At 33.1% G+C, this 27,038-nt stretch overlaps 2 protein-coding genes across 4 annotated transcripts in view; one reads left to right on the top strand and one right to left on the bottom strand.

The window, feature by feature from the left end:
• LOC127844341 (uncharacterized) overlaps positions 1–26,315 on the bottom strand; it is a 182,497-nt gene extending 156,182 nt beyond the window's left edge. Inside the window, exons 1-3 of one of the 3 annotated variants that reach the window (XM_052374464.1) lie at positions 26,140–26,315; positions 25,692–25,803; positions 24,816–24,880 (exon numbers count right to left, since the gene is read on the bottom strand). In XM_052374464.1, the coding sequence (XP_052230424.1) occupies positions 24,816–24,880; positions 25,692–25,803; positions 26,140–26,211 (249 nt within the window). In that variant the 5' untranslated portion in view covers positions 26,212–26,315. The remainder of the gene's footprint in view (positions 1–24,815; positions 24,881–25,691; positions 25,804–26,139) is intronic. The other 2 variants (XM_052374463.1, XM_052374461.1) reach the window with 2 other exon arrangements.
• On the top strand, positions 2,056–4,231 carry LOC127844339 (uncharacterized). Its single transcript, XM_052374457.1, has 3 exons — positions 2,056–2,247; positions 2,496–2,622; positions 2,785–4,231. The coding sequence occupies exons 1-3, from the start codon at positions 2,185–2,187 to the stop codon at positions 4,053–4,055; spliced, it is 1,461 nt and encodes a 486-aa protein (XP_052230417.1). The 5' UTR covers positions 2,056–2,184; the 3' UTR covers positions 4,056–4,231.
• Positions 26,316–27,038: the final 723 nt, after the last annotated feature.

The raw sequence follows: 27,038 nt of genomic DNA, 5'->3' as shown, positions 1-27,038 counted from the left end.
GCATTTATATCGTTATACTTGAACAACATAGTATTTTGGGGTAATCAAAACAAAATTGTGTATACATGTTTTAGCTTTAATACAGAAATACCCACTTGCCATTCAAAATGGAATACACTTTTAAATAACGTTGAATGGACAAAAGTGCATGCACTTGTTTTTATTATATCTAGAGACACATACACTCAGTGGTTCCAGACAAGGTTTGTTCACAGAATCTAAGGAACCCAATCTTTGTTATTTAAAATGAAAATTGTTCATGATAATTTATGTTCCTTCTGTAGTGAAAATGAAGAAACCCTATTACATATATTCTGGGACTGCATTTTTACAAAGAGAATTGTAAATTATGTTGTAGAATTTTTAAGATTACATAATGTGCAAAAATGTACTGAGATTTCATGTCAAACAATGTTATTTGGTTGTACAAATATTAACATGACTGATATTAATATTCTCATCCTAGAAATAAAAAAGTTTATATTTGTATGCAAGGGAAAGGGTCTATTACCGTCAATAATAGGGCTGAACAATTATCTTAGCAAAGCATTGGAAATCCAATCTAATACAAAATATATAGAAAAAGAAGTACTAAACTGGCAAATTGTTAAACTTTTTGTAGATCAATAAATAGTATTATCGTAAATTGTGTTGTTTGCTTAAAATATTTAATAACATTATTACATTTGAACATTTGATAAATGTGTATAATTGTCTGAAGTCCAAACGTCTGATTTAAGTTTATAATTTTCTGAAGTCCAAAACTTTTCCTTTTTTTCTATCATAACATGGCATTTTTTGTATGTGTCTGTGTGTGTGTGTGAACTGTATGCATGTCTAAATATATAAGGAATGCATAGATTTTATTTACCTCTATTGTTTCAACCTATTTGAATTGTTAAAATAACGCTATTGTATATTAACATGCAAACTAACAATAAATTGTGTAATGTAAAAAATAAAACATAAAAAAAATAAAATAAAAAATAAAAAGTTTTGAATGTGATAAATAAAAAATCTATATCATTTTTGTGAACTACAATGTTTAGAGAATCCAAAATTGCCAAAAAGTCAAAATGTGATTTTTTGAACACAAGACTGATCTTCCCAGCTTTGGTCATATATTCTGAATGTATTTTTTAGTTATGATATTTTTAACGTATGTTCTATTGTTCATATTACTTGACCCGTTGCGAACATATAGTCCTATGTATACCAAGTTTAACAATTATGTATTATATACGTTTTAATTATTCGCAAGATTAATTTGTTTTCAATTTAGGAAAAGTGTCATGACAATTGACATCTAAAACAATAAAAGGTTGCCAATGATGCTCATGTTGCCGTTTATACGTATACAAAAATGTATCTATGTATCATCAGTACATTAAATGTAATCACAGTGTAACGTTTGCGCACGGACGAGCGTAAGGCAGAAACGTAAGTCCCTAATCTGAATCACCGGATCTGTGATTTATAATTATGCAGGCGTAAAATGATTAACTATAAAACGTCTCATAAAGAATAATATATGTTGTAATCGTGTCATTTAAAAGTAATGTAAAATGATATTTTCAATATCAGAAGCGTTGTCTTAAATCGTACCAAAGCAAAACGACACGTTTTCAGAAAATCAGCTCAATTGTCTTTATTCATATACCGTTTCATATACTATTGTTTTTACAATTTATATTAATATCGGTTTTGAATGCCAATTTTCCGTGCCATAAGTAAATGGCAATTGCAAAATGAACAAATGCGAATATATATTTTGGTTATATGTTATCATTAAACAACCGGTATTTGACATTTAGCATTTGGCATTAATAAACATTGTCAACCATAAAAAAGTTTGGACTACCGGCCATCCGTAGACTAGGGATTCTAAAGCGTTGCAAAATTATCGATAACGCAAATATAGAACATAGTTTTGAAATAATTGGAAAACGTCCTTCATTTTTTGAAAACGTATTTTTACATTTTTTGAAAACGTATTTGACATTTTTTGAAAATGTGTGTGACATTTTTTGAAAACGTATTTGACATATACGGAATGTAAGCAAATTGATTTGTGCAACAAAACACATTGAATTGGAAATAAACGTCTTCTGTTCTCAGTTAGTCTGTAAAACACCATGTGGATATTGTTATTACAAAATTAAAGATTCTGTTTATAGTATAATCATGGCTTCAAATTCGGCGAGTGTGCTTCAAAGTGACATACTGCACAGTATTAGTAGAATTCAGGTAAATGCTTAACCAGTTTTATGTTCTGTATTTCTGTAGCCGTTGCTGTTTGTGCAGTAAATGTTAACACATTCCATTAGTCTCTTTAGTGCAAATTTCCCTTGGATTTTGCGATTATGACAGATAATATTGAGTTAATATATGTATCTGGACAACATATTTTCTTATTTTATTCTCTTATTGACATAAATTGAAATAGATAGATCTAAATATGTGTGTGCTATTTACATGTTTGTGTTTATTCATAGCAAGCACGAACAAACGCTTCAGCATCACAACATGTGGGTGTCCAGCAGAACCAATGGCAAAGACCAATTACTGAGTTTGGAGACTGTCCGGATTGGTCGATCTGGATAACTAAGTCAGCCTATGTAGGTAAGACAATTTCATAACGTTTAAAAGAGAAGACAAATGCGTAAGCTGTCTGACATCACTATCATAAGAAATATGATTGGATATGCTTACAATAAAGTATAAGCTGCATTATCCTTACATTACTTGACTAAGCTTTTAAATATTACATGAACATTGTTATAGGTAATATTGACTTCGACAGAGCGGAGTGGGCCGAGTCCAGGCAAGCTGTAGACGAAGTTATGAAATGGATTCTTGAAGATATAAGACTTCAAGCTAAAAACTACAAGGGGCTTCGAATCGATTCTTACGTAAGACAAGGAAGTTCCAGGGAAGGTTTGAAGGTTTACAAGGCAGACGAGTTCGATTCGATGCTAGAATTCCACATTGAAGGACTAGAAAATCGCATTAAGCAGACACCGATTTATAAAAATGGAAAAATTATTCCAGCATTTTGCTACATAACGATTTCTGATTTAAGTATTGACAGGTTACAAAGACTGTGTCCCGAACTCTCGTACGCAGGACTATTTGAATATAGAGACGGGCATATCTTCTTGTCTTCGAAAGTAATTCATGAAAAGGTATTTGAGTCAATGGTAGATAAGGCGATCAACACTCTTTCCAACACAATACGAGAAGCCAAACCCTGGCGTCATATGGCAGAAAGTTTTACATTGACACGCAAAATGAATCCTCCCGCAATAAACGTCACCATTGAAATGAAATTTCACGGCAGACCTTCAAAAGTCATTGATCTAGATTTGGTACCAGCTTACCTTTTCGATTACGACAGGACAACAACGTACGAAGGTGTTCTACTTAACTGTCCAATTCATGCAATATGCAAATGGGTCGATGGTGAAGACTTGAATCAGAACCTGATCTGGAGTTCAAAATCCACTGGCTATGAAATGCATATTTTTGATGTTGCCAGGAATGACCCACGAAAACGAAAGCTTTTCATTCTCACAGCGGTGCGTATCATAAAGACGTATTTTGTCAAAACGAAAGAGATTGCAAAAGCGGCAGGCCATCCGCCACCTCAGATAACTACTGTTCTGAAGTCGTACCATTTGAGGCAGATTGCATTTTACGCAATGTACTACTTGTGTCATAGACACCCGACGCTTAGGTTAGATTGTGCAAGTGCTGCGTTGTCATACGTCATTGGTTTCTTAGAAAAGGCTTTGAAAGCGAAGCGATTGCCTCACTTCTTCTATTCCAGTAGATTAGCTCAAGATATGCTGCCTGGGTATCCTGAGCATTACGACAGGCACTTGCGCTTTAATCTTTTTCGAAAGATAAGCATCGAAGCATTAGAAAGAGCCCTTCAATCTCTAGGAGAGAACCTAATCCCTAACTTGGGATTTTCCTTTGGGGAAATTGATGACGAAAGGAAAATGGTTTTCAGTGAATTTGAAGGGTCACTATCAACGGGCGACTATTTTTAAATCAAAAGGGCATATGCCATTAGCGTGTCCGAGTGTTACTTTGGCTTGTAAATCCAATATAAAAATACGCAAACAAATGAATTCTTAATATGTTATTAGTTATCTGGGATTAATTGCGAAAAAGATAAGCGTGTTATGGCACTACACATTATAACATCTAAAACTTAGTATCTAATTTTTATGTCTAAATATCATTAGTATTTAACAATTGAAAACGTTCTGGTTTGCAATTGCATTTTCAAGTAAAGAACAGATTTGATAAGTCAAATTAGTAAATTTACGTTTGTAATCGAATTACTTGCTTTTGTTTAGATTATAAAAGGAAATTAAGTAAGCTATATTAAAAATTTGAACTTCAAACATTGCAGAAGTGAATATCCGTGTTTATTATTTTGTATATACATGTATATAGATATTTGATTGTTTTGGAAGTTTTGTTTAAAATTACAATGAAATCAGGAACAAGCGCATGTTATGTTGCTACTTATTACTGATAGTTGTTGTTACACAATTTTAATTAAACGATACTATTACCTGTTTAAAGTATGTTTAAATATATGATAAACCATTTTCAAAATTGTTTAAGTCCCGTATGTGCATGTATTCGGCAATTGATTGTTTTACGTCAGACTACAAGATTTACGTCAGACTACAAGATTTCATGATTTAAAATGTTTACATAATATACAAACGTATAGCAAAAGGTAGTATTAATAATGCGCTGTTTGATGTGTGTCTTTTTTATATTTTATTGAAATGCACACTTAAAACAATGGTACAGTCGGTTTAACACACATGTTTGTTTAAAACAGCATCATTGAACGCATGCACTCTTTGTTTGCTCATCGTTTTTGTTTGAACATATATTCGCTTCAAATATTTTTCATTTTTCTCATTTTCAAATTAATTTTATTTTGTGTTTGATCTCATTTTTAATCAGACCGCATCTAAAAGTATCGATTAACATCGTTAAAATGAAAAATAATGTTTTCATGTATATATTTATGTCAAAAGCAAAATTTAATGAAATGCGCATTATATAACACTAAGTAAACCATGTTTTAGACACGGCATTATAAACCCCTATTTAAGCATTTTATAACAGGCACTAAATTATAGAACGGATTGGCCATGAAATGTCTTATTTTAGATAATTGATGATTTATTAGTTATGTTTCATGTTGTTTTTGTTTCCGTTAGCAATTTGCACATTGAAATACCGCCTTCTCCGTTTGTATAAAAAATGTGTTCATGTTCACATACGATAATGTATTTTAACACTTTCTATTTCTACTGTCTTTCTGGATTGTATGTTAAATAAATTAAATATACAATGCATGGAATACAAGTTGTGTATGTGTAAATAAACTGCATAAGTATTGTGTCCCAGGTGTTCAAGCATCAAGGTGCACACATAAATATGCATCAATACTATGCTATTCAACTCAAATGATATAAATACAAATTGCATATTCGGCTCTTTACAACCTTGAAATCGGGTGAACTGACAATGCCTTCACAGTTCTGATTAAACCTGCACAAAATACAAAATTTCTTTAAACGACAATACGATTTTCTACTTAATATAATGTTGAAAACTGTGCAAAAGAACAATATGTTTTAAATTTATTATTTTCCTGTCATACGTTTCTTTATAAACACTGTTGTCTAGTTGTTCAGAGCATTTAATTTATAACACAACAATAAATACCTAGACGGTCCGGACGGTGTGCACTGTGTGATCTTATTGACGTGTTAACGGTAGATAATGATTTCTTTTTTGCAACGCACGTTGTTGATAATATACACGAAGCCTTTAATTTCATTGTTCCATAAACTTCAATAAAATAGATTATCAAAAAAAAAAATATTTTTAAGAAATGAAGCAATATCATAAAGGTATATTTTATGCGCTGCCATTTAACAACGCTTAGATTCGTTTTAAGTTTACTTTGTTGTAACAACAATGGCAACACGAAAGGTATTTTATGCGGAAAACATGTCTGCTATTCGTAATATTGACGTTATAAACCTAACGGATAAATATCTAAATGTGGATTTGAAAAATCAGGTTATTTGGTTATCGAAGGAGTATGTTTCTTTCAATTGTATTGGACGTGTCAATGATGAAGTTTAATATCCGATGAATGCATATATCTATTGTGCGGAGTATGTCTGAAGTAATTTGTTTATTGTTGATATGCCTATATATACGTGCAAACATTTCGTTTATTTTATGCTAGTATTTACTTTACCTTGACCCGATGCATCAGAGTAAATGGAAGCATCAAGTTTACATTATATAAACGAAGTGCTAGCTTTTTTGACAAAAGAGTAATATCCGAAGTATTGCTTCAGAGCTACGACTACATATAAAACCATTGATCAGTTTGACACAGATGGAGAAATCTATATGTCGACATAGGTCCACCAAGCAGTTTATTGTGTTTCATCTTGATAGTTGAGCTTTGGTTCAACTCGGTTGTTGCGCAAGAGATCATCAGAGTAGAACAGTCAACTTAAACGATTTGTGAAGAGCAACCTTGCTTAGATACATTAAAGGGGCCTTTTCACGTTTTAGTAAATTGACAAAATTTAAAAACAAATTGTTTCAGATTCGCAAATTTTCGTTTTAGTTATGATATTTGTGAGGAAATAGTAATACTGAACATTTACTATCATCTAACATATCCATTTTATGCATCTTTGGACGATTTGAAAACCTGAAAATTATAACGCGTTTCAACGCAAAACGGTTGAATAATTTGGAAAGTTCTGTTGTTGTCGTTATAGTTTGTGAAACTACGAGGAGTGCTTATATAAAGAAAAATACATTCCCTCATAGCATGAGCACGGATGGTCGAGCTATCTAAGCGAAATACGTTTACTCCAGGGGCCAGTGGTTTGAGCCCAGTTGACGGTTACTTTTGTTCTTGTTTTTAAATTGTATTCTTGCTTTTTACTGATAATTGTTAGGTCCAATGTAAAACTTTATCAATATAACCAATGTAATGACAAAATTCAATACATGCCAAAATCTTTGAAAATGCCCTTTTAACCAATTCTGCTGTAACCAACACAGGCGATCTTGGCAGAATATCATGTTGTTGCTTTCTATAACAGTTTAACGATCTAACAATTGTGTTAGTGTCCAGAAACCGACTTGTGATTTAGTGTGTTTTTCAAAGTTTATGATGTCCGCCCGCGTATGAGACTGCTATAATTGATGACCTGCAGGTTTTAGTGTTTGAATTTCGAAGTTAGTTTATGAGGTCATTTCGAAGGTGTGTGTGTGAATTTTTAGTTTATGTACGGGTCCACCAGCCTCTTCATAGTGTACATCTATTAGGTGGACCTGCCCCTGTTACCTTTTAAGCTTAAAAGTCGATTTTGATCAAACGTGGGTCAAAATTTACCCCGGCTTACCCATTTATTTTCCAAAGATATAGTTTTGATCCATATAGACCTATTCGCATTAAAAAAAATTATATGACGCGATACCGTTCAAAACTGTCGTTATAACTTTTAATGCATTATATTTATGTATTGTTAATTTTGATATAAAATCCGTTCCAGATTTTAAATCGTGTTTAAGAATACTTTCATATCAACACTTGAATCTAAATCGCAATCCCATTATCAAGATAACGTCTCTTTCATAAGCAAAACGTTGTTATCCAAAATGAAAGTTGTATGACTATTACTTCTAAACTGTAACCTGCAATACGCCAAACAGGAAAGGATTACACAACTAACGTTAAAATAATAGCTCTGTTTAAAATTGATTTTCATGTTGATTTTTCTCAATTAACCAATGGTTTGCCATTTATTTGACTTTTCTGTATGTGTGTACCTTTGATAGTCGTAATTAGTGTTAAGTTTTAAATCATAAATTCGAGAATGCGGACTCATTTCAATACACGAGATGAGCTTTCGACCGTGCCCCTGTTTACATGGTATGATCTCCAATAAGAAAATTAAAATTATTTATAAATTGAAATTTGCACAAAAGCATGTGCATACATCAACATGAGCATGATTTTGACAAAACCTTTATAAAGCATGGCGTCGATGAGCCGTATTGGCTTTTAAAATAGAACTTGAAGCATCCCGTCTGGTTATTGTTGGCAATCAGAGGTATTAAAATAATACAAGTCCAAATATCTGGTTTGCTATGGTAACAGTAGTTGTATATCACACAATGTTGGTCGTACACGGATCCTTGGTCAACTGGTTACACTCTGGCGCAAGAACCCATTAATGGCAGCTTTGACAAATTGCTTATCCAAACAACTAATTCGCATTTCGATGAAGACGTAAAACAAACGTGTATTGTGACTTGTAGTGCTTTGACTTGATCTTAGAAGACCCAATGTCGTCTCGTTTTATGAAAAGTTACGTTTCCTGTATCTCGCACTGTCCCCCGTGGCCCAATTAATAGATTCTTCCCAGTGCAAGCGATAACACTAATCTGCACAAACCGTCTGATCATATATGATCATGGCTGTTTACCTATTAAATTGGTTACTTCGGTGGAAATGAAGTCGAGAAGTAAGTGTTATTCTTGAAAAGCCTGCCACTTTGGCTATAAGCTACCCGTCGTAGCAAACTAACTAAACTGTATTGTTGTTTTTTTTTTCGTATATGATCCATCCATTACAATCTTATTTAAACAGTTATTTAATTATATTTTATAGAGCAGAACAGAACAGAGAGTTTATCCGTTTAACTTGAATAAGTCTATTTGTTTGTTATAAATACAAAACTAACAATATATAAGCAAGAAGCACATGCATAACAATGCGAAAGACACAAAATTGGTGTATCAAATGTGTAAAATAATGCTGATTATTCCATTATATTACTATCCGTTTGCATTCAATGTCTCAGTTCTCATTTAAAAAGCATTTTTACAATATTTCGCGAGATTTGTTAGAACTTTAGTGTTCGTATTTGTTAACAAAAGTATAAATGTATGCATACTAGGTCGGTTATAATAGAATCTGTCGATAAAAATTTTTTATATTAGTTTAAAGAGGACATACGATTACAAAATGATACTCATCCTCGATATCATTTGAGCTACATATATACCATTTACGTTCGTTTCTATGAATATGTATATGTCTACCAGATTCAATTTTTAACATTTGTGACGAAAGTCTTAGTTTTTAACTTTTTTCTTAAATTAAAGTTTTGGATTATGTTAAGGTAATCAGAAAATTCAAATCGATGTAAAACTCTGTGTATAATGTTAATGAACTTTTAAAATTTAAATCATTCAGGCACAAACCTATGTACACATCAATAAGTAAAGTTTTAAATATAGGAATAAATACATTTGAATTTACTGACTCTGGATACATCCATGCATCTACAAAACCAGTATTTTGAAGCAAGTCTCGTTCTTTGGTTATCCAGTTGTTACATCGTATAATATGTTCATTACCTTTTCTCATATAGCACAGTGTACTATATGATATACAATAAGTTTGTTTAATAGTATACAATTTTATAAAATATTTTATTATTCGTACAAAGCGATTTATTTATAACGGGTATCGCCCTAGTTTCTCCTATACTGCTGCATAAGGAGTACTCATTTTGACATAAAATATTCGTTTCAAAAATCGTCTATGAACTCTTTCAATATCCTCAGCTTTTGAAAAAAAAAACTCAAACGCATAACACAGTATTGACGTAACATACGAATAAAACAGATTCAACATTATTTTTGCAGGAACATGCATGTCTTTGGTGATTACAAAAAGAGACCCCATAGCTTTTAAGCCTTTATCTGATAACGTTTGAGTAATCTGTATAAAAGACCCACCACTTGATAGTACAATGACGAGAGAGTTAAATGATTTGACCATTTCTATTCGCTCATTATTATCATAAAAAATGCACATTCTGTGACTTATTTCCACCCTTTTCATATATGACTAATTTTGTTTTTTTGTACATGTACTTTAAGCTTCCATCTATCACAATATTTATAGATATTACCTAAAGATTTTTGTTTCGGAAAAAATACAGCATCATCTGCAAAAATAATGAATAAATAGACAGTCTGTCTGAAGTTACAATGTTTTCATTGTTATTACTTAAAAAGTTCGATGTCGTTAGCGAGAAGAGAAAAAAGTATAGGCGAGATTGTCTCCCTTTGCAATAATCCAACTTCGCAATTAAAGAAATCCGACTACGTCCCTATATGTTTAACACATAATTTCACTTCATCATACATCGACCGAATAATGTTTAACAATCTACCGTAAATGCCGCTATAAATAAGCGTGTATCAATCACCGTTTCGATAAATTGAATCATAACATATCATTAGGTCAATATAGCAACATTATAGTTTCTTTTTACTACTAAGTTGTTTATCTATGAAAGCCTTCAGAAAAAAAATAGCATCCACTTCGCTTTAGTTAGATTTGCATCTGAATTGTGCGTCTGTTAGCTTATCGTTTAGAATATCCCATTTTTAAGTCGTTCGTTTATTACCACTCTAAACAATTTGGCAAAACATCTCACTAATATTATACTTCGATAGTTGTTTGGGTCGAATGAGTGACCTTTTAAAACATAGGTATAATTACCTCCCTTTGAGCAAGATTTTGGAAATGACTGTGTTTCAAGAATATTAAAAGTAAAATAATATTTCAGTGGTGTATCTATGACTTCCTTTTGAACTTTAAAACATTCGTAGATAATATGATAAAAAAATAATAAGATTTCTTTTTGGTAAATTAAAATGTTCAAAAAAATCATCATGTCAATATTATAACCCCTGTAAGTAAATGCCTTCTTTTTTAAAAGTTTCCAAAATTATTTTGGTTTTTAAAATCGCATTTCATTCATTTTAAGATATTGATTTTTTAGCTCGGCTGTTTTCGGAGACAACCCGAGGTATTGTCATAGCCAGCTCGTCGTGTCCGTCGTCGTGCTAAAACCTTAACATTTTGTCAAGGTTTTGAACATTGGCTCATAAATCAAAGTGCTTCAACCTACAACTTTGAAACTTCATATGTAGCTGCATCTTGATGAGTTCTACACGCAACACCCATTTTTGGGTCACTAGGTCAAAGGTCAATGTCACTGTGACCTCTTAAAAAAATCTAAACAAGCTTTCATCTATTCAAAACTGCACCCGCAGCCGAGCGTGGCACCTGTTATGCGGTGCTCTTGACTTAAAATTACTCTTAGATTGTCTGCACTGATACTTATAATATTTTTTCGCTATAAGCATCGCATGTCTACAATGGCCATTTTTATACAGGTTGTACGTGTTTAACTTCTCAATATATATATATATTTTTAGTTTTTGTTTACATTCATTATCAAACCATGTGTTACTTGTGTTTGAAAACTGTGAACATTTGTGCTGTTTTCGAGCCGTTTTAAAGTATTTATAACCATATTTATTTAAAAACAATGTTATTCGGTCGACCATTTCCTCCGTATCTAGATTATTTTATTTGCATTGGCATAGGTTCCGACTTATGACCCAGTGATCAGGGAAAAAATGTAAAGCGCCTCTGAAAGCACATCTCGAGTATGAAAAGGGCGCTATATAAATGTGGTATAAAAATAGCTCTCAGCGTTTATTGCATGAACAGAAAATTTTGTTTTTGTTTTTAAATAAAATGTAAGTGGTGCATGATTTAAAACGCAGAAATTCCTTATATGGTCAAATGATTGTATCTTCCCAACAAATAATCAACCACGTTTTCGCCATTATGCGTGAAGAGAGAAAGAGAACTTTTATTTCAACAAATACATGTACATATTTACACAATTGAAATTTAAAATTTGGCGACAATCAGTGCTTAAATACATATCATGATGTAATATTCATATCATTGTATTTACAAATTAATAATGTATTTACAAATTTGCTTATCGAGTATGTTCATAAAAAATATGGTGTGTATATGTACACAACTTTATATTTATAAAGAATTTTATTCTAAAGAATAACATCATACTCACGTGCAAATATAATATTACAGCACTTCTAAATATTTAATGTTTGAATTTGTTTCATTTGAGCTTTCAGTCAATTAAATCTCGGGATTACTCCAAAATGTTTCGTAAAATACTTGTTACCTTGACACTTGTCTATTACTGAATAATAGCCAAGTTCGGGTTAATTCCATTACATTTTGAGAGTTATATATATATGTATTTCCATCCACGGACTTACCTACCGAAACAAAATATAGGAAAATCTTAGGAGTTTTGTTCGTTACATTTTATGCTATTCCATTTTTAGGCCATGGGTTTATGGCAATATGACTTTGTGCAGCATACTCATTGTGCAGGCCAAAGCTCAAACTTATCTTTCTCATTTACAATGATTGTACACATATGTTCACGCTACGAATCTTATCAGTATGCACAGCTGTTTAACACGTACATTTGTTTTCAATTATTTTCAATAATAAGTAATACTCTTCACTGTAAGTTTGTTTTGCGTTGATAGATAGTATTTCTTTATTTATTTTGACCTTGCAGTCAAGGATAACCCATGAAAGTGCAAGCACTTATTTCCAATGGGGTCCTTTGGTTTTGCTCAAGAGACAGTATTGAGATACAAGGAATCCGGGTGCGATACCCTAGCTCTTTGCGAATAGATCCCTCGGTTCTTTTACGTGCTCCGTGTAAAGCACCGATACACGCGAGAATTACCTGTGTTTCAGACCAGTACATCTCGAGTTGGGTGGAAAATACTTTAAGCATTCCCTATTCGACCGTTACATATTCGAAAATCATGAGCTTTGCACAACTTTAGAAATTTGTCGCCGAATTCGTTAGTTCGATTATAATTAGATACCAGAGGAATGTAAAAATCAATTTCTTCATCTGCTGTTTAAGAAACATGTCGATCATTACGTACAAGGTCCGATTTCTGCCCTTCCCTCGCATTCAAATCACCACAAGCTAGTACTATTCCTTTGTTTTAAAAATTACATATATCGTTTTATATTGGAAAAATGCATCAGTATTAACCAGATCATAAAAAGGTGAATTTTCTGGTGCAATATAGGTTAAAAGTAAATCAATATTTTTTTCATTCTGGAAAAACGTCCTATCTAATCTAATCCAGAAGTAAAATGCAAAAATATATTTTAACTTTTTTATGAACTTGAAAATAGTTAAATGATATCTTGATGGGTCGCCAGCTTGTGAGAGGAATTACCACAGAGTCTGAGTTGACATCATTTCCTTTGTGTAGTATACTGTTCATAGTAAAACCAATATTAATATAATATACGTGTCATTCCGGATTTTCGAAACTAAGTTGAATAAGAGTTGCCTCCCATTCGGGAAGGTATCGCTCACTTCCGATCTTTTAAAAGTAACAGGCAAAATAAAATAAACAATTGGAAATTCTATTCCTGTATGCCTGGATGTCAAAATGTTGGGGGTAAAGTTGGCAGATATGGCAAGCCTGTTACGCTGCACAAATTGCCAAGTAATCGTGCTACGAGAACCGCATGGTTTAGAGCTATTTGTAGGCGACATTGGAAGCTAACCGGGTATCCCTTACTTTCATAGTATCGGCCTTTCTCATAGTATCGTCCCTTTAACGAAATACTTTCAAGAAATCCTGGAAAATTAATGTTTTTTTTTTTCAATTTTCAATTTCTAGAAGTTGTAATTTATTTGATGCTTATCCTTGACTTTAACGACGATTATTATTTTGCGTTGTTTATTGCAAAGTAGTTCATGTTTGTTCATGGTTGATGCTATGATTTTAGAATTACGTAACACACTAGTAAGTAGTTTGTTAATGGATAAATAGTAGTTTATCAAATGTGTTATATGCCACTTATTTTTCAATGAAATGTAAACGTATTTTAAAAACAAAATGAGCAGGAGTTTTGTTTTCCATTAAGTTTATATTTTAAGAACACGCAACTGCGCATAGTAACATATCTTAACATCCAATCAGAAGGGCCGATACTATATTTTTGGGCACAAAATCTTTGATCTACAAGGAGTGCTGTATACGAAGAAGAACCCGGTCAATTAATTTTGTCAGTGGACATTGAATAAACAACCCAACATAGAACTAAGACCAATCACAACACCGTCACAAATAATTATAAAAAAATATTTAAACAAAAACAGTACAAAAACATCATTATTCATTAATCGAAAAATGAAGTACTCTTTATATTGCCAAAATTCATCGTTTCTAGTCAAACAGTGTATATTTTTATCATTGCCTTATATTTTGAAGACATGTTTTATAATGTTTTTTTTTGTTTATAGTAGTTTTCACCACAAACATACGCACATACATATGGTATCGGGATAAAGCTGTCCGTGGATTATTATCAAATAAACTGTAAAACTTTATCGGACTTTTGAATTAAATCCTTTTGACGGAAAATTAACATGATTGTTTAACTGTTGATATGTTGACAATTAACAGGCTGTGAACTGCAAATGGTTGTATAACCTATTTTTTCAGGTCTGTGTGCAATTCAACAAAACATTTAAGCAATAACAATTCCATTGGTAACGAAAGCCTAAATAAATGTGTAGGTAATGATATTATACTATTTGATGATGTTTATTAGTATACATATTGATCTAGCTATACTTGTCAAAATTTCCAGGCGTCGATGTCCATTTAAATGGCTGTGTATATGATTAAGTTCAAAAAGAAAACAATGATGATCAAATATTCATTGCAACAATTATTAAAGTACAAAGCCAAACTTTGGAAAGTTTTTATTGGAATTTTACTACTTCCTACAAACCTACGTTATTTATGTTTTTACTTGTTAAAGTTTAAACTGCATTATGTCGCTATTTTGTTTGTGAGACGTTTAAATATAAATATTGTCTGCTCATGATATTTTAAATATATTTGAATATCATTCTAGATTGTAACGAGATTCGTTATTTGTGTAGACAGTGTTTTTTGCTGTATATTATCTTTTAACTATAACAAAACCATAAATATGGACCGTGCTCTGTTAACATGGGGTTTTATGCATGTGCGTTAAGTGTCGTCCAAGACTAGCATATACAGTCCCTTTTACAGAGGACGGCTCATATATGTATTGCTTTATTTTGTATTCAGGGGCAGTACCTTAATGTTTCAATGGTGACCTCCCATGATGTAAGGGTATTTGCCCAATCCGATCCACATCATGAAATACATATTGGGCTAGATGAAAAAGTGGGAACAACAAACGATATGATAATAATAAGCATGATATGATTAACATTCTGATTGATTTACCTTATATGTGTTATATATCATTTTTCCTGTAATTATTGAAAAAAGAACCTAATTATCTTGAAAATTGGTATGAGCATGCTATAACAAAAACTCATTTATTTGAAGAAAAACATTACAGGATGAACAACCGTTTACGCTCTTGGTGAAACAGTCATTCTTAGGGAAGAGATAATTGTGTAACCAGCATAGTTCATCATTGTTTTTAAACCATGGTGCCTACAATTAATATGTGTATTATCAAGTGATTTATCCGCCCATTATTATCCCAGAATAATTGAAGATATTCTTCTTTGTTTATTTTCGAGTTTGCGCATGTCACGTTCAAATATTTTAACAAAGCAAATCATTATCTAAAGAATAACCGAGAATATTGGTCTCAACGTGTATTGTATACAACTGATTATTTTCAATATATATCTCAACATCAAACCGCGGATTGGAATATGTTAAACTGTGTTGTCATACAGTAGAGAACATTTTAATATGAGTGATTCATTCTATCCGGCGTCCTCTACTCACGTGCAGTTGTTTAATGAGGACGCATCATTCTCAAACATGTGCATCCTTCGGACGCATTGCTTTAATATTCCGAGTTTCAATGTTATGAATACAAGTTCGATTCGTGGAGATCCGTTATTTCGCTCCAATATATCGAAGACCCATTTTTGTCGAGCTCTTTAATTGTCTGTATAAACCGACATTCACAACTAATTCCAGTTTGGTTCAGTTTGCTGTGCCTTCAATGTACATCACATTCCCACTTGTGTATTGCTACTAAAATAATAACCTCACTTACGCTTGATTGGTCATTATCGGCTCGGGTACTACATAAATGCACCCCGGGTACTCTCAAATATACTCAAATGTACCCTGGGCACGGAATATATAATAAAACGTACCCGGTCAATTGAGACTGCATCCGATTTTTATTTCCCCCCCCCCAAAAAAAAAATCGATATCGTAAAACGCGCTACGGAATACGAAACAAAATTGTCTTTTAACAAAACATGCCTCAACATTGTTTTTAGTATTAGTTTCGATACGTTTGAGGCCATTTTACAAAATACTGATATAAATATTAATATTTTACATTTGAAAAAAGCCGACAACAATCAAAGTGGTGTTATAACTGTGATATGGTACGTTTTAGCATACTTTCCGTACCTGGGGTACATTTAAGTATATTTAAGAGTGCCCAGGGTAAATTAAAGTAGTAACCGAGCCAAAAATGTCCAATCGAGCCCCACTGACCAACATCCAGGCAGCGGTTATGTCCCAACGACTTCTTGTGATAACCACTGCCATCGCAAGAAAATCCTTCCAGATCTAGAAGAATTTTACTTTTTTTTTAATATTATACTATAAAAAGTATCATTTTCTTATATATTTTGAAAGTAACGAACAAGTTTAGGTTCATAATAAAACAAAAATTACCAAAATAAGAACAAGCAAAAATTACAACGGCAAAATTATTGTAACGGCAGTGATTTTATATCGAACTAAGCTCGGAACCAATCAAATCTCTTTGCATATGTTGCATCCATTTTAATAAAATTCTCCATGACTTTGCCTTTAAGGGACATGATGCCAACTGTTAATCAAATTATTTTCGGTACTAGAGTTGCGACACCTTAAGGGTTTCGCGTGATGGAATGAGTGGAGAGATGAAATCAAATTGAAAATCGATTATTTCTAAAAAAAAATGGTACGAAAAAATATGTGGGTAGGAAAAAAAAACAAATTTGGGTACGAAAACAAATTTGAGTACGATAAAAAGGGTACAAACAAAATAAGGGAAAGAAAAAACTATTTTGGTACGAAAAAAATGGGTACAAATAAAAAATAAGGAACGAAAAAATTTGTGTACGAAAAAAAAATGAGTACGAACAAATGGGTACGAAGAAATTTGGGTACGAACAAATTTGTGTACGAAAAAATTGGGTACAAAAAATGTGGGTACGAAAAAAAAATTGGTTATGAAAAAAAATTAGGGTACGAAAAACTATTTGGGTACGAAAAAAAAGGTTCAAATAAAAATTTGGGTACAAAAAAAATTGGGAACAAAACGAATTTGGGTACGAAAAAAATTTGAGTACGAACAAATGGGTTCAAAGAAATTTGGGTTCGAACAAATTTGTGTAAAAAAAAATTGGGTACGAAAAAAAATTTGGTTATGAAAACCTATAGGGAACGAAAAAATTAGGGTACAAAAAACTATTTGGGTACGAAAAAAAAGGGTACATATATAAATTTGGGTACAAAAAAAATTGGGTACGAAACAAATTTGTGCACCGACGGACAGACGAAGCGGCGACTATATGCTCCCCCTAAAAAATTTGGGGGGGAGCATAATAAACAAGTTATGGCAATTTAAAGGTGGTACGCAAACTTAATAATAGATTTATCAATTATATGCTTATTCTAAGTGAAAAAAAGGCCATAATTGTTACAAAATGCTTGATACAGTTATCTGCTCTTGTTTATACATTGGGGTCATGTTGGTTAATAAGCAAAATACATGGTGTATGAACGCAATATGTCAAGTGACATAAAAATATTTGAGGTCATATGCAAACTTTAACATAGATTTATCAATAATATGCATATTATTCTAAGTGAAAAAGGGCCTAATTCTGTTAAAATGCTTGATACAGTAAATGAGTTGTCTGCTCTTGTTTATAGATTGGGGTTATGTCGGTAATGAAGTATGCAAAATATAAAAGCAATATGTGAATGGACATAGGAAATATATTTGAGGTGGTACGCAAACATTCCAATGCGCACGCCGACCCCGGGTTGAGTAGGATAGCTCGACTATATATATTTCATATATAACAGTCAAGCTAAAATGTAAATATACCATAAACAACAGGCTAACCTCAATCACAACTTTAATGCAATGCTTATAACAATAGAGATACAATGATATGCCAGGGATTGAAACTAACTGTTTACTATTGTGGGCAACCATCTTTAGTATTTTGGTTGCCCAGATAAAGAATAACGAGCCCAGAAATATGAACATGTGAATATTATACATTCTTTTAATAAAATAATAGATAATTAAATACATTTGCTGACAACACATGTTCAATGCATGATGTTTTATTATGAGCCTGAATTGAATCATGTCCTATTCCTAAATAATGAATGTTATTTAACTAGTATTGATCCATGGTGATCAATTGTTTTTCAATTTTTATTGCAGTGAATTGTTTTAAGCTTTAAAAAAAAAGAAGTTTACCAACTTTTGAAATTGAGTTGCCCAGGCCAAAATCTACTTGCCCCGGGTTCACGGTAAACCACTTATTTCCATCCCTGTATGCTCTTCATTTTCTGTTCTTCCATCCCATTCTCAAAATTAAATTTAAAGCCGATATTTTTTAATAACATTAGTATGAATTACTAACCATTATCACCCAAAAAACAATTTTACAAAGCTGTAATCCCGTCGTAGAGATTTAGTTTACTATTATCAGTGTTCTCTTTAAATACCGGCTGCTAGCGATCTTGCCGGTTACATTAACTCTTGATGCCGGCTACTTTTCCCAAATATATCAAGTAAATGTCACAAATGCTTTGGTTTTACTGCATAGTTGCCGGCCATATAACTGGCTACTCAAATTTTTCTGGAAAACACTGAACTATGCATGACAAACACACAAAAATTAAATACATCTTAGATTCATTGTAAAAAATAAATTGACACTTCCAGCTTGTCGTCACTAAAATCCAAAGATTCAAATAATTTTCCACGAGATACGTCAACAATTGCGTAATCAAATGAATGAAAAATAAAAGTAAAGAAAGCCGGATTTTACATAAATTTCAGGTTGAAACACAACAAGGTAAAGGTAGTCGGTGAGATATAATAATAATACAGTTAGTAAGGCTCGTACCCTGGGTACGGTAAATATACTAAAACATACCCGGGAATTTTAACACTAAATCGGTTGTTGTCGGCTATTTTGTAAAAATTAATTATGTTTACATTTATGTCAATTTTCTGTTAAATGGCATTTATACAATGTATTATCAAAACTCATTTTTACAATCATTAATGTGATTCAATTTAAAATCTTAAATTGTTTAAAGTCGCGTCATTGTATGACGTTGTCAAGTATATTTTCCGCGATGTCGCACGTTCACTTTTTACCGTCATAGATTTTTTAAAAGAAACATTTTTTGGTTTGGGAGGTCCGTTAAATGGGGAACACCATATTTGGTATTTATATTATGTTTTAACAAATAATTCATGCTGTGTAATAAATATTGTATAAGATATTTCGATATTTATTGAAAATGTTTCAAATTGTTATTTATGAAACCTTTTATTCTAATGAGTGTATGCTATCATATTATACTTCGAATAGCAGATCTGTTGTACTATAATCGTATTATTCATTCTTTATTGTTAATTTCATTTATTGTAGAGAATCGTCAATGTTACATCTAGTCGCCAATCCTTGTCGTTAGTGTTAGTTTTCAATGCTTGTTATCATTGCCGTCAATGTTAGTCGTCAATCCTTATCGTCATTATACATGAAGGAAATAAAAGCAGTAACAGAGACGTATTCTTTATTACTTGATTATTCCTACGGCGTCCTCTCAACACTCATACTAAAAAGCATGTTGATGCAGATTTTTTTTAAAGAGAAGTTTCTTTAAGGTAAACAATATTGTTTTACTTTAATCGCTAGCATGTTTAACGACATCGGATTTATGGCAGATATACAACTCGGATACAATCTAATATTTGCGGGTATGTTTAAGTTTCTTTACCATACCCGGGCTACATGTAAGTAAAGTTAAGAGTACCCGGGCTACATGTAAGTAAAGTTAAGAGTACCCGGGGTACATGTACCGGTAAGTAGTACCCGAGCCGAGAATGTCAATTGAAGGTGTTAGAGATGCATTGAACCATAAGATTAAAAAGGGTAATTAACCACGGGCTTATTAAAATTAAAACGATGACATTACATTGTACCAGCTGTTTATTGTTGTATACTGTAAGCTTGAAATATTTTAAATAATGTAAACAACTTACCTTGTATAAAGTTGGCACATTGTTGTCAGGTGTAGAAACTATTATACTTATTTCTGTTAAGTTGCACTGGCTGAACCAAAAGAATTATGTAGTCGTTTCTAAATAATCACGAAACAATCTACTAATGCATATATGCTTGCCAGTTGCTGAGTTTGTGCATTTCCATTCATTATACTATCGGCCTTGGCAAACAGCGTAGACTCAGATTAGACGCCGCATGATGTCTGCTATTTGGTACGCAGAAGATTTGCATATCCACGGGTGTTTTATGTCAAATGTTATGGTTTTCAATAGATCGTATACTTATCTACAAAACAGCGAATTAGCGTTCACTTGACATCATTTTTAATTATGTTATTTTGTTAATACTTTCTCGCGTTCTTTTCGCCTTTGGTCGACGCCGTCTGCTATTTCAAACGATGAAGATTTCCATATCCACTGGCGTTTTTTTATGTCAAATGTTAGTGTTTTCCAATGGATCGTATACTTATCTACAAAACAGATAAGTAGCGTTCACTTTACATCGTTTGAGATGATGTTTTTTTGTAAATACTTTCTAAGCGTTCATTCTGACGAAGTCGACCATTTTGACGGGTGTGAAGAAATACCGAATTTCCCGTAATTACCAAAATCCCCAGAAATCCACGAGACCCCACGAAATCCCCATTAATATTGATTGTGTATTGAAAAACTGCGTATTTTAATATAGATCGTTGCGAAATACACTGAAATCACTAATGAAACATTGTTTTATCAAAGTTTGATTTCGGGGATTTCGGTAGGACTTCGGTATATCCACATACCGCATTTTGTATATCCGGTTTTGTCAAACTTGCGAAACTTTTTCGTGATTTAATCAAAAAACTTTATTTTTCCCAGGTATAACGCCTACGCCAACAGGTAGATCGCATTCTTGTCCATATACATGTCAAATTTCAGCAAACGTGCTGGGCCAGTTTTCAAGAAACTCAAATCGCAGTGATTCTCGCCACCTTAACGAAACTTAGCCCCCTTTATCATTCGTTCGAATGAACGTCATCAATGATGACGTCCAATACATCACTCATTCCATACTCATATCAACCAACCAGATCTCAGTAAGCCGATTGCCCGCCGTTCACAATAACTGTTCATGCCACATATCAAAACTCCCCTATCTCAACGACCGAAGCGCTGTGGATACAGAGTACACGAAAAAGTACATGTATAAAAAAATCGCTACATATTTAGCTCGTCTTTTGACGAAAAATGAGAGCTATACTACTCGCCCCGGCGTCGCCGTCGCCGTTGGTAATTTTTTTTATAAAGTCAAATAACTTTAAATCTATCAAAGATAATTAACTCAAACTTAAAATACTTCTTTATGGCAGCAAGACAATTGTGTTGGTCAAGGTGCATAACTCTTTCAGCACTTTTTTTAGAGTAATGCCCCTTTTTATACTTAGAAAATTGAAAATTTTGTTAAGTTTTGTGTTTAGGTCCTTTTTATTCCTAAAGTATCGAAGCTATTTCTTTCATACTTGCAACACTTACTTATTATCATAATGGGACTGCGCAGGAAAAGTAATGTAACTCTGACTGAAATTTTGACAGAATTATGGCCCCTTTTATACTTAGAAAATTGAACATTTTGTTAAGTTTTGTGTTTTGATCAATTTTACTGCTAAAGTATCATAGCTATTGCTTTCAGACTTGGAATACTCGCTAACTATCATAAGGGGACTTAACTGGAAAAGTTGCATAACTCTGGCTGGCATTATGACGGAATTATGACCCATTTTGTTACTTAGTAACTTTGAATATTTTGTACAATTTGTGTTTAGATACAATTTACTTCTAAAGTATCAAGGCTATTGCTTTCAAACTTCAAATACTTTCTTACTATCATTAGGGTACTGTACCTGGCAAGTTGAATTTGACATTGACCTTTAAATGACCTTGAATCTCAAGGTCAAATAAAAAAATGCTTAAATTGCTATAACTTCTTTATTTAGGATCAGATTTTATTCATACTTTGACAAAACAACACTTACCTGACATACCACAATTGACTCAATCCAAACCATCCCCCCACTCCAAATAGTGTGTTTTTCCTTTCTTCTTATTTTTGAAATATCATCTAATAAATGACCACACACCCACATTATTCCCCCTCTCCAACACCCCCCCCCCCCCCCAACACACAAACAGATTTTTTTAAACATGATAAAAAAGAAATATTTATTTTTATTATTTTATTTTTGAAAGACCGTCCAACCATTCCATCCAGGCTATTGCTATCAAACTTGAAATATAACGTTATTAGTTTGTTTTATGTCTTTACAAATAGATTGTGGAAAATATACCTGAACGCAAAATCGTCTATAATTTACCACTTCTTTCAAACATAAGCGATCAATATGTTTCAATTATGGTCCTCTTCCAGTTAGAATATGACTATATTACATTGACCTTATTAAATATAACAATTTCCCCATGAAGGCTTACGTTATTCTGTCAAGCACTCGAAAAGTCGAGCGCGCTGTCTTCTGACAGCTCTTGTTTTATTACTAAAAGTAAAGATCTCCGTGTCCTCTGTGCTATGAAGTTTTAATTCAGCAATCAAATATTGAAGCCCAGGCCTAGATGCGTGATTGTTTTTTTACTTATAAATGATGTAAACACATTAACAAACAAGATGTGTTTGTGAAACACTGTGTCCCCCATATGTTTGACCTTTGACCTTCAAATATGTTCTTGACATTGACTTTCCACCACTCAAAATGTGCAGCTCTATGAGATACACCTGCATGCCAAATATCAAGTTGCTATCTTCAATTTTGCAAAACTTATGGCAAGTGTTAAAGTTTGAACGCAAACAAACCAACAAACAAACCTACAAACAAACAGACAGGTTAAAAATAGTATGTCCCCCAGTATAGACTCGGAGACATAAAAATACCGAAAATGTTCTGATTATTGCAATGGTTTATACATATACATAACCATACAAGAAACGCAAAATAAAGAATATATTAACATAATTTGCTCAAAGGAAACATAAAAATATCATATGGGCTTCACAATATAGGAACAATTTTACTTACCACCCACTATGTTCCTACAGCCAGACATTTACATACTATGAGGGGGGGGGTCAGAAACCCACTGCATGTTTTGCACTGAACACACAAACACAGTAGTGTGGGAAAACGTTAATGGAAAAAATAAAGGTTTTGCTACAGTTTTCTAATTGCAACTGTTCGTTCTTAAATTACATTGCGTGACTGACTGCCAGGCTTTCGAAAATATCGTACACTTGCCTTCTATATGGATTATTACCACCGAACGAAAATCCCAAATCTGGTATCAGTTCGTCGATGAAAGACTGGGTTGCTCTTGCTTAAGACTCGTCGTTGATCTTCTGAAACATATTGTATCGCAGCTGAAATCCATAATTCTGGGGAAATCCTGGCAACATTGTACCCACATTGTTACCGCCGTAGAAAAAATGGGGCAAACTTTTGGACCTTAGACATACAAACAACAAGTCAAGAAAATAACCGAGGGCGTGTAGGGCACAAGGCAAAGGAAAACTAGGACATTTGTGGCACAGATAGTAGAGAAGGTAGAAAGCAATTTGCTTCCTGTGGTACGACTTTAAGACAGTCACAATTTGTGGCGGTGCGATGCCTTCATATTTCGCAAGTTTTGCTTTCCTAACGAAGTATGTCTTCACTATTCGCAAAGCTGTCGTGATGTAACGTTTCCGACAACTCTTTCTTGCGATATCTAGGATGTGCTTCTCATAGCCCGTAGTTTTAACGTCCCACACGAGTTTTTCGTCGCAATCTACTTTCTCCACCTATTTGCAGACTGCATGGATCGGGCTATGCATTTGATGACCTTCATATGTTGTCTTCTCGTCATACCGAAGTAGAAAAGCTGGCACCAAATTGACATCGATTTTCTTCTTGAAACTATCGTTGTACCAGAGTTTAATCGTGACGTTTATTGCTGGTGGATTCATATTTCTGCACAATCGGAAGCTTGACGCCTTTTTCAAAACCCCGTTATCACTTAGCAGCGTTGTTGTTATCATGTGTCTCGCCGTATCGACCATAGACTCGAATATCTTTTCATGTAAAACTTTTGAGCTCAGATACACTTCTCCAATATGTTGCACAAACACGCCTTCCTTAAACATTCTTGGACATATTTTCTCTAATCTTTCCATGATTATTCCGTAGATACGTAAGTTGCAAAATCCAGGAATTGTTTTTTCCGGAGGCGTTGGTTATTGCTGAATGATCAATGTGGCCCTTAAGACTTTCTATATGAAATTACAGCAACGTATCGAACTCGTTAGCGTCTAGAACCTTCAGGCCTTCTCTTGCGCTTCCTTGACGGATGTAAGAATCCATTCGGAGGCCCTCGCTTGCTCCCGTAGCTGCTTCAGAAGGAGGTCCATAATAGCGTCAACCGCTTGTCTAGACTCCGCCCAGTCGGCCTTGTTAAAATCGATGTCTCCTGCAACGGAGTGATAGAAATATTATAAATACATTTTCGGTTGTTCATGCTTAATCGTATAGTTTGCGGTAAGTTCATCTACTATCAGTTTGTGTGGGTAAGTTGGTTTTCGTGTACAATGTGTGCCTGTAACTAACAACAGCCCTACAAGAATACGAGGATCATGTAATGAAGTATAGTAGACATATTCATATAAAGTATTCTGTTCACTTACACGACATTCTGAACAGACATACGATAAGGCCGGGACACCCATACGGGAGGCCACGTTATTGTAAGAAACACTTAATTGCCTTACACGTGAGTCTGCTTGCATTGTTTTACTATAGATCTAATACCAGCCGGTTGTAAAATAAAGCCTTAATAGATTTGCAAACACATCTGTCGCTCAATTCATTTATCAATGACGGTTCGATGAACATAACGGGAAATAAACAAACACCAAAATAATTTCCCTTAAACTTTAAGTTTTTCAATATTCGTTTTGCATGAAAAACTTATCGACATATGCCCACTATTAAGAACAGTTCAGAAATTAAATGTAAGTTTGACAAATAAAACGTTGTTTGATTAGCAAATGTGCATGCCGGTCCGTAAATGGGTGTGAATATTCTACGACAAAAATGAGGCTTTTAATACTCGGTTGTTTACACATTTTGTGTGTAATCCATTACCGATTTGATTTCGAAACACAAACGGATTTTTTAATACACATGTAAACTACAATACGTACAATGAAAATGTAAAACTTAAGATCTTATTGTAGTGAAGTAAAAAACAGCATGATTTGTTATTTTAACGTGTTGCTCACCGACACACTTCGAACGTTTCATTTGATCCAGCCATGTGGCATTAACTTCCCCGTAGTCGGTTTTTGGTTTTTGCCATTGATTTTGGTAAACACCAATATGTTCGAGTTGAGACTACAAAGGATGTGAAAGTTGCATTTATGTATATTAATATTTACTTTTGGAATTAATCAATATTTGTTGTTATTTAGTTAACGCTATTTTGACCAACTCGAGCAATTGTGGCTAAAGGAATATGTATGAAAAGGGACGCAAACATCTCCATATGAATATAATCCGCTTCTTGAAGACATACTATCGGTGAGAAAATTATTGTATATGAAAAAAACATACTTGTAAAAAATAATACATTTCAAATATGTTCTAACATCGCAATAAATTTATATTTACAGTAACTGTTTAGTTTATTAATATCATTAATAATATTGAAGGGAAGAACACAGTTTATACCTGGATTTTATCAACAGCTTCGTTTATATCCGTAAACAACCCTAAGCTGTCCCCATATCCGACACTAGCCATCTGTGTTTCTATCTGTTATGCAATATGCAATTCATATTGATAGAGTACGTTTAAAAGATTTACAGCAAATGCACACTTACATTTTCTGAAAATGTGGTTGGGAATGAGAATTCGATCTATTTTGCGCTGACGTCATTTTCGAGTGAAAAGACTGACAGGTGTGACAGCCGTTCGCGTACTGTATCCACCCATGTATTGCGATAAACAACTATTTTAGTTTGGACTTAAATATAAAACCTCAATTATTTAGTCCGTATTTTCTTGTGATTTCAAGATTTTTTATCGTGTAAATTAATCTAAGATTTTAAATCGTCATACATCGACATCGGAAATTCCCCAAACTAGGTGTATACAATAGTTTGTCTGCTGATACAGAGTGCTCAGATTACATAACGATGAATACAGTAGCGCACATAATACGGAATCCGGATAGTGTCATCTATAATCTCGCATAGTGCTCAGATTACATAACAATCAATACAATAGCGCACATATCGACAAAGTGCAAAGTTTGTCTGTATAGGTGGTATTTCATGTAAATTTATCAAGTCAATATTCATTAGGCCAGTATTTTTTAATAAAATGATTGTCGGATATAATATTTTCTAAAAGTGTCGAGCAGGAGGAGGAAAACAAAGGTGGTGACCAATGCACTTATGTTAAAATTGTTATGGTATGAAGGTCTTTGCAACCCAAGTGATTTTTTCAAACATGTTTATTTGCTAAATGATCATAATCAGCTTGTAGGTTTTGACTTTTTGTTTTTTAATTAGTTTGACTTTTTATATTATCTTCACTGGTTCAAAAGTGATGCCATCTTTTAACTT

This window comes from Dreissena polymorpha, chromosome 9 (assembly GCF_020536995.1).
Source record: "Dreissena polymorpha isolate Duluth1 chromosome 9, UMN_Dpol_1.0, whole genome shotgun sequence".
Lineage (NCBI taxonomy): Eukaryota > Metazoa > Mollusca > Bivalvia > Myida > Dreissenidae > Dreissena > Dreissena polymorpha.
Note: the sequence above shows the minus strand (reverse complement) of the source record. Positions and strands in the feature narration are given on the sequence as shown.